The sequence below is a fragment of the Ruditapes philippinarum genome, unplaced genomic scaffold, assembly GCF_026571515.1.
Source record: "Ruditapes philippinarum isolate M1 unplaced genomic scaffold, ASM2657151v2 ctg3582_1_1_1_1, whole genome shotgun sequence".
Lineage (NCBI taxonomy): Eukaryota > Metazoa > Mollusca > Bivalvia > Venerida > Veneridae > Ruditapes > Ruditapes philippinarum.
The window spans coordinates 84,170-94,047 of record NW_026861973.1 but is presented as its reverse complement, the minus strand read 5'-3'; the positions used below and the strand labels follow the sequence as shown (position 1 = coordinate 94,047).

The 9,878-nt window shown below is 32.4% G+C and overlaps 1 protein-coding gene across 1 annotated transcript; it reads right to left on the bottom strand.

Annotated features, from left to right (window-relative positions):
- Nucleotides 1–4,867: 4,867 nt before the first annotated feature.
- On the bottom strand, nucleotides 4,868–6,538 carry LOC132717492 (uncharacterized). The gene is made up of 2 exons (XM_060700978.1): nucleotides 6,227–6,538; nucleotides 4,868–6,089 (listed from the first exon to the last, which is right to left on the bottom strand). Exons 1-2 carry the CDS (start codon nucleotides 6,519–6,521, stop codon nucleotides 5,053–5,055), a joined length of 1,332 nt encoding a protein of 443 aa, XP_060556961.1. The 5' UTR covers nucleotides 6,522–6,538; the 3' UTR covers nucleotides 4,868–5,052.
- Between the last annotated feature and the right edge of the window lie 3,340 nt (nucleotides 6,539–9,878).

Here is a 9,878-nt window from a genome sequence, read left to right as displayed (position 1 = left end):
ATTTCTGAGGAAAAAGTGTAGGCACGTGCCTATAGTGCCTATAGGAAGCTACGCCACTGAATGGGAAAAGGCGAAAGTCTTTACGAATTACCAATCTCCTACGACGAAGTGATCTCAGTGATTACAATCTGCCAAGGGAGGTAATCACTGTGAGGAGTTTGACGAATTACAAGGGGCGCATTTGTTGCCGATAAACTTAGTTTGGTTTCAAACCCGTTTTGTAAACCCTACATTTGTTTTTTAGTTTTTCACTTAAACTAAAACTGATTTAGTTGTTTTTTTTAGAAGCGGAAACAAGAACCGGTTTAGCAAACTGACCAAACTGCCTCCAGGTGCAGTTTGATCGGTACATACACATGCACTTTCTTGGAAAAATGGCGGCAGCCAAACATGAAGGAATGTTGGACCAAAATTCAAATCGGTAATTGACAAATGAGCATAATTTTTTAAACATTTTAAGCAGAACAGTAATGTTACTTATTAGTTGCAAAGTTGTATGACACAGCTTATAATGCTTTATATTAAGTATATACAGTAACTTGTGATGTTGCATTTATAATCTAGAAGTATAGACGAAACGTACTCGAGTCTCAACGTACCCAGCATTAAAAAGTCAAAGTAGAGATCTACTTAACATATATCACAAAATATTCTCTTCTATATTTTAGTTTTAATATTTAAAAAGTAGCTATTTATGTGATGAAATTAAGTATTCTTTAATAATTTACTTCTCACTCTCAGTCCTGTAATAAATTACGTTGAACTGTTGAATTATTATTTTCTAAGGATTGAAGTCCCAAAATGTGTAAGTTAAGGCTATTATTTAGAAATTATATTTTGATGTAAGGTATTAAAGATGGTGATTGAATTAAGCTTAAAGGTGAAGGTAACCACCCGGCCACAGACACCCCTAAAATACTTTAATTGTGATGTGTACTGTAATATTTAAGTGGCAATGCAATACGTATCACAATTACTGTCATCCTTGGAAGTCAATTCCTAACCTATATATGTCAGTGTTAGAAAAAGAGTAATAAATTATTAATAACCATTTAATGACAACTTTTTTTTAAATGACAAGTTGTATGTCAACTAGGGTCTTACTACCTCACACGCAGCCTAAATTGCAATGAAAGATGACAACAATATCATAATAGGAATATTCATCGCATTATTTAATCTGACAAGTCACAATTAGTATATGTTTGACATTTCCATTTCCTGAAGTGCTTTTGAATTGGCTATCTATTAACACTTCAGGAACAAAATAGGTAATCGCTATTGACCCACCATTAGCGGTAGGTACATTACGGGGACACTAGTGAGGAGAGGTTACGGTAGAAACCGTAAGGTTACGGTAATAACCGTAACTCCGCCCTCTACATCCAACATGGCTACTGTAATAACAAAACGGTACCACTAAAATACGCAACGGAGATTTTTTTGCGCAACGGACGCAACGGGCGCAACGGAGATATTTTTTTAAAAAAAAACCGGCACAACGCCTTTTTTTAAAGTCAATGTGCTATATTTAAGCATCTAAAATGATTGTTTAGCACTATTAAGTAAGTATGTTTTAAAATGTTTCATAAATTGTATATGTTTAGTTGCACTGAAGGGATATATGCCTGGCGAAATGGAAATTTCATGGCGCAACGGAGATATTTTTTAGAAAAAACGGACACAACGCCTTTTTTAAAGTCAATATGCTGAATTTGAGCATCTAAAATGATTGTTTAGCACTTTTAAGTAAGTATGTTTTAAAATGTTTCATAAATTGTATATGTTTACACTGAAGGATTATATATGCCTGGCGAAATGGAAATTTCATGGCGCAACGGAGATAATTTTGGAAAATCGGCACAACGTTTGTACTAATATATGAAATTAATTAACACCAATGTTATTTGAATAAATAAATTAAAAAAAAAATATTTAAAAACCTTAATCGTATATCAAATAATCAAATAGCTGCAATGTTGATGTTGTAAAGGGTAGTGTGCCGGAGAAATGGACATTTGGTCTGCGCAACGGTGATTTTTTTTTTTTTGGCGCAACGGAATTTAAAAAGAAAACAATGTTTGTCCTAATTAAGTTGTAATATGAAGAAGTAAATCATTAAAGATATTAGCTGAATTACTCAAGTGGTGTAATAAAAGTCTGTTTTATTAATTTAAAAATGGAATTAAATACGTTTTTATCGTTATGGCTAACACTGAAAGACAAGTATGGATTTTACAATCTGTTTCATTTTTTCCCTTTCAATCTGTTAGTACTCGTTTAAATTTGATCCTATAATTTTTTAACTGTAAAAATTATTTTCTTATTTCTGCTGCCGGGAATATATAAGCAAATCACTTTATTTGTTAAAAGCATGACCAGTAGCAAGCAATTTGCTAACCATATTACATTATCTTTTTAATAATGATTGAAATATTTTATGCATTTTTAAAATTAAAAATAGTATAGTAACTATACAAAATATTAATTGTTTGATAAAGTTATTAAAATAGTAAAACGACATGCATGTTACTCAGAATTTGCTGTTCTTTCTATTGCCATTTTAAAACAGTAAAAAAACATAAAATAATACTTCCCCGATCAGAAACCCCGTTAAAATCAAATGCAGCTACATTTTATTTAGCGAAACAACAGCAAATATGGTGATTTGAAGAATGTTTATCACGGGTGTTAAGTACCGATAATTAAATTACCAATGACACGTGGTTGATGTTTATTGGACACACGTTTTCACACCATTTAGATAATGTGATTAAGAGGAACATGTATTGACTTTAAGGTATTAAATATTTTTCTATAACTTGTGATTTGTCGAAAATATTGCTTTTGAAGCTTATTATGCCAATATTTCACTCAAACTATGAGAAAAAATGTGTATATGAAATGTGAGACGTAATAAAACTTTTTGGAGTCTGAATCCACCACTGATGACGGTCAAGTTTTCTATTACAAGTGTTAAAAACATTATTAAACACCCGTGCCATACACGTGCACGATACGTTGCTAATTGCTAACAATTCTCGTGTAATTGATTACTTTTTGTCAATATCATAATTATGAAATATTTGGATTGCTTTTGATGAAATATACAATGTATACGCAACAAACAATTATTGAAAAAGTACACAATGATTAATGAAAGATAATAAATTAATAAAATAATATAATATGATAAAACTGTTATGATAATCCCCGTTGCGCCGAAATAGTCCATTTCGCCGTAATTTAAATATCTTTTACAATATCCTATTTTCAACATTTTCTAAAATAAAGGAAAGTAAATCATTTTTAAAAGACTGTTACTTATTATTCTCAAATTCTTAAGTTATGTTCAAACATAAGATCTACCCATTATGCAAATCTTCATTTTCCGTTGCGCCGAAATTATATCCATTTCGCCGTCCATTTAAAATCTGATATATTCAGTATTCTACCTAATAAAATCAAACTTATACAGTATATGTAAAAATGTGTATCAACAATACCAACTTATATGATTATTTTATGTTTTAGACATAAAAAAAACAGTACACAGTTTTGAAAATAAAATCTCCGTTTCGCAATAATCCATCGGCGCAACGGAGTTTATGAAAGGTATAACAACAATACAATGAATGTTTATAATTAAAAAAAAATACTGAACATTGATTCTGTAATATCAACATATGACTTTATTTAGTATATACTAATGCAAATTCATTTAAAAAGTATGTATAGAAAAGCTATCACAGTACTTTTCGTAAAAATAACAAATTGAACAGGAAAAAAATAAAACAGATTGTAAAATCCATACTTGTCTTCCAGTGTCAGCCATAACGATAAAAACGTATTTAATTCCATTTTTAAATTAATAAAACAGACTTTTATTACACCTCTTCAGTTATTCAGTTAATATCTTTAATGATTTACTTCTTCATATTACTACTTAATTAGGCCATTTAAAATTCGGTTGCGCCAAAAAAAAAAATCTCCGTTGCGCAGACCAAATGTCCATTTCTCCGGCACACAATCCTTTACAACATCAACATTGCAGCTATTTGATTATTTGATATACGATAAAGGTTTTTAGATATTTTTTTAAATTTATTTATTCATATAACATTGGTGTTAATTAATTTCATATATTAGTACAAACGTTGTGCCGATTTTCCAAAATTATCTCCGTTGCGCCATGAAATTTCCATTTCGCCAGGCATATATAATCCTTCAGTGTAAACATATACAATTTATGAAACATTTTAAAACATACTTACTTAAAAGTGCTAAACAATCATTTTAGATGCTCAAATTCAGCAATATTGACTTTAAAAAAGGCGTTGTGTCAGTTTTTCTAAAAAAAATATCTCCGTTGCGCCATGAAATTTCCATTTCGCCAGGCATATATAATCCTTCAGTGTAAACATATACAATTTATGAAACATTTTAAAACATACTTACTTAAAAGTGCTAAACAATCATTTTAGATGCTCAAATTCAGCAATATTGACTTTAAAAAAGGCGTTGTGTCGGTTTTTCTAAAAAAAATATCTCCGTTGCGCCATGAAATTTCCATTTCGCCAGGCATATAGCCTCGAGTGCCCATGTTCCGGTGATATAAGGACAGGATTGAGAATAAAACCAACTTTAAGAATGAAAAAAACAGTTGTAACATTTGCCAAATAAAAACAAATAACTTACCTTCAAAATGCCTTGGTTTTTATTAAAATAGCATAAGTAGTTCATGATTTTTTTTCAAAAGTTTAACCACCTTCAAAAATTTCTTCTGTAAAAACATGGTGCCCTGATTCCGGTGACGTCATACACATGCTAATCAAGGGGGGTAACTTCGAATAAAACAACAATTAGGCCACTTACATTTTTATATTGGGTTCTACAGGTACATATGTTTTATACATAGTAATTCTAATTCAAAACATAAATTTTTCACAGTTTTAATCAGTTATCATTGCACATATTCTCAAGGAAGTAAATTTCCAATTTAGTTTATTTACATCTTGTTATATCAAGTCACAAATATGCAAGGATGCAAATTCACTCTTCCTCCTTGCAACATGGGCAAACAAAGTGATCTCCACGCCTTAAGACTCTTTCAGAAGTACAATAAATCAAATGCACCCAGTGGCCACAAGACTCACACTGCCCCCATGTTGTAAACTTTACAAAATTGCGGTTCAACAGTTCAACTGGGGTAAATTTTTTGCATTTACAACAAAGTTCCAACTCATCAATTTCAATTTCACTGTCAGTATCTGACACATTTTCAACAAGATTTATACATGATGGCCCAGGTTGTGGTGATGGTGGGGTCTTCTTTTGCTGTTTACTCTGCTTAACCTTAGATTTTGACTGGTTAGATTTTCCTTGTTTTTGAACATGCTCAGTCATTTGTTTCAGTACAGACTCATTGATTTCCTTACCCGCAACAATTTTACTCATGGTATTTCTTGGTTTTGTTTTGTTTTCATTTTTTACCCTTTTAAGACTAGCCTCTTTCTGGTGCAAGAAATTTACAATGTCCCGAGACATTTCATTTAATTCTGACTGGACCCCACCTATCACTGTTGCCTGGCTATCATCACTGACATCAGTGTCAGAAGAACATGATCTGAACACCTCTGCAGGTAGAAGTTTCTCCTGTGCGATGGCCAAGGGATCAAATGGGTAAATGCCTGCACGGCGGAATGCAGCCTGGACATTATTTGGGGTAAGGGCAGCTAGATAGGATGAACAAGATACTTGGCAAATATTGTATCTGGTAATTACTGATGAAACTTCCCTAATCAGCTTGTGACATTTTATATCATATATTTTCTGAAAGGGGCCAAAACATCCTACATCCATGGGCTGAAGAATGTGGCTACAATGGGGTGGCAATATGAAGAAAACAATTCCTAATTTATGTGCCCATTCAGAGAGACCTACAGACACATGAGACTTATGCCCATCTAGGATCACAAGGATTTTCTTATCATTGCGTCCAGGAACAAATTTAAGAAAGTGATGTTCTAAATAATATCTAAAAATGCTGCCATTAGACCAGCCGGTTTCACTAACTGTTCCATCAGCACCTGAAATGTAAAAATAGTTTGATTTAACTATGCCAATATAATATTTTTACTGTGAAAAAAATCTACCAAATAAGCTAAAAAATATCAGTATTAAGATATTTGTTAAATAATTAACTTTTTTTAATTAAATAATTAACCTGGCGATGCTCCAATCATAAGCTCAGACCTCATGCGCTGTCCGGGAAAAACAAGATAAGGGGGGATAGCTTGTCCAGCTGCACTTCCAGCACCAATCAAAGTTACAATCTGTCCCTTGCCAGAGGTAACAGCAGAGGGGATGTAACTAGAACTTGACACTACATGAGGAGGCTTATGCTCAACTTTGACTGCCTTTTCATCAATGTTGAAAATCAAATGGGGTTCAATGTTGTGGTTTTCAATTGTTTCTTTTAAGTTGATGAAGTATTTCATCACTGTATCACGTGATGCCATTTTTGCTCGGGCGTGTTCTAGACCCATAACAAAAAGCAACGATGAAGCTGAAAAAATGATTTAACAACTTGAAACTTGAAACTTAAAACAGTGGCCGATTTGTGGCAACGAAAAATAAGAAGAATGGTGTAAGCTCGGCTACGGTAAATACTTTTGCTGCTTAGTTTATTTACTGCTTTTTATAAAAATATATGATAATTTCGCAGGACGTTTCGTCCCAAAACTAAATCGGCCCAAAGACATTTCAGCCTTTTTCTATGTTAAGCAATACGTGCATTGCCGATCAATGACAATGTTTTGTTTTTATAATATTCATGTGATTCAATTTGCTTTGTAAGATAAAATATGCTCTGATAGTATCATGTTTTGCTGATGTCTTTCAGAGCTCTGGACTGATTAGTCCTATAAATATGACGTCGCTTTGAGATATTTTTGCTGCTGGGCTTGACCGACAAAAACTATAACAAGCCTGTAACGTCTAATATATTGGACTATCGTATATACCTACATTGGCAACCCACTATTACAAACCATCTAGTCTTGAAATATCTAATTATAAATACCTACCTACACTTCTTGGCCACTATTACCTGCTATCTAGTCTTGAAATATATTATCAGTTTAAAGATTGTTGACAGGTTATATGGCCCTATATAAACGGCTATTTGTAAATATAACCAGAGCCCCTAGGCAAGGGTTATATTGCAAACAGCCATTTATATACAGCCATATAACCTTTCAGCAATCTTTATAACAAATTTATAATACAGGTAGCATCATTTTTTAGAGAAAAAAGTAAGATTTCTTTATGAATCAACAACAGCCGTGTATATAAAACTATATAAACGTCACCATTATCCAATGAAAAGTGACGTTACAAACGTGCAGTATTATGAAATAAATAATACCTACCTACACTGCTAGCCTACTATCAAATACCATCTAGTCTTGAAATATCTAATTATTAATACCTACCTACACTGATGGCCCACTATTAAATCCTATTTAGCCTTAGCATATCTCATAATTATACCTACCTGCCCTTCTTGGCCACCATTACATGCTATCTAGTTTTGAAATATCTTATCATTAATACCTACATGTACCTAGGCTACACTGGTGACCCACTATTAAATCCTATTTAGCCTTAACATATCTCATTGACTCATTATAATACCTACCTACACTGGTGTCCCAGTATTATATACCATCTATAGTCTTGAAATATCTAAACATTAATAACTATCTACACTGGTAGGCCATTATTACAAACTATTTAGACTTGAACTATTTAATTATTAATACTTACCTACACTGGTGGGCCACTCTTAAATCCTATATATCCTTAACATATCTTATTTTAATACCTACATACACTGGTGGGCCCATTTTTATATACCATCTAGTCTTGAAATATCTATTCATTTATTCCTACCTACACTAGAGGCCTACTATTAAATCTTATTCAACCTTACTATACCTCATTATAAATACCTTTACTATACCTCATTATAAATACCTACCTACACTGGTGAGCCACTATTTATATAAACTATCTAGTCTTAAAATATCTAATCATTAATACCTACCTACACTGGTGTCCCACGATTAAATCCTATATATCATTAACATATCTTACTATAATACCTACCTACACTGGTGGGCCACTATTACAAACTATCATGTCTTGAAATATCTAATCTTTAATACCTACCTACACAGGTGGGCCATTATAACAAACTATCTAGTCTTGAAATATCTTATTATTAATACCTACCTACACTGGTGGGCCACTATTACAAACTATCTAGTCTTGAAATATCTTATTATAAATACCTACCTACACTGGTGGGCCACTATTACAAACTATCTAGTCTTGAAATATCTTATTATAAATACCTACCTACACTGGTGGGCCACTATTACAAACTATCTAGTCTTGAAATATCTTATTATTAATACCTACCTACACTGGTGGGCCACTATCACAAACTATCTAGTCTTGAAATATCTTATTATTAATACCTACCTACACTGGTGGGCCACTATCACAAACTATCTAGTCTTGAAATATCTTATTATTAATACCTACCTACACTGGTGGGCCACTATTACAAACTATAAAAATTTAGGTAGATTTAATCACTTGTGAAAATTTCTAATATGATGGTTAAAATGTGCTGAAATTAAGGTTGTTGTAGACTAAAGATAATTTGGAATTAGATGGAATTACAATGTATTAGTCAGGTGTTATTCTGTTACATGAAATATGTTCATTATTGTAATCTATAAGATAATTGTTCAAATGGTAATTGCCTTTAGATCACTTGTATCTCAGAGCTTTGAATCACAGCAGAGACTTTGGGTTCTTTTATGTGAGGAAGCCATCCAGCTAGCTAACTGAACCTCTGTGGTTCTACTCAGGTGCCTGTTTGTGCCTGAAAAAAATGCACCGAAGGACATTTAGGGTCTTCTTTCATCAGTAAAGTTGGAAGGTTGCCATATGACCTATACTCTGTTTGTGTGACTTAGAACTGAAGCAGAAAAAATAAGTAAATAAAATGAAAAGCTTAAACTAGGGTTGCATATTATATATACTTGTATGATAATTATATGAAAATGGTTGAATCTCTTTTATTTAATGTGAGTTACAACTGTTTGTTGCAGGATTCGCTCTGGCCTGCCTGCTTAGCTCAATAGGGAGAGCATTTAATAAATAATCCAGGGTTTATAGTTCAACATTATCTCTCTCACTGCTGATTAAAAAATCATGTAGAAGTAGTAGATCACTTATATAGAAATTGGTAGTTACTAGTTAATTTTCCAGGAAAGTCATTTAGGTGAATCATCTGCAAAGGTATAAACAAAAAAATGTGTTAAAATCTGTGTTAAAACCCTCAAGACAGGAAATATTTTGTATCAAGTACTAAAATATCACATTGTGTTAATCTTACATGTAAGAGGTAATATCTATATTCCAGAGAGCTGAACAAGTTTGGTTGAAAATCATGGATGATTTTAGCAATTGTCATCAAAGAACTTCTGGTTACTGTTAAGTTTGATTATGAAACTATCAACTAACCACTTCCAAAACAAATTGCTTATTTGTGGATTTTAGGATTTCTAGGTAAGTAAATCATTTCCAAAACTAATTCCAACACCAAATGGTACAGTCTGGTACTTATGTAGGTTGGTCTTAAATGTCAAATGTATAACTTATTTCAGGATATTAGGCATTAAGCCATTATACAAATAAAATGTATATTTCCTGCCCCTTCTGTCTATATATAGGTTGGCTATTACTTTCAAGAAGTTGTTTAAAAAAGGAAATGTGTTCTTTTGTATACTACATGTATA

Coding starts and splice junctions, on each gene's coding strand:
- LOC132717492 (XM_060700978.1), bottom strand. CDS start 6,521: ATGGCATCACGTGATACAGTGATGAAATACTTCATCAACTTAAAAGAA. Junction 6,090..6,226: donor TATGATTGGAGCATCGCCAG/GTTAATTATTTA, acceptor TTTACATTTCAG/GTGCTGATGGAACAGTTAGT.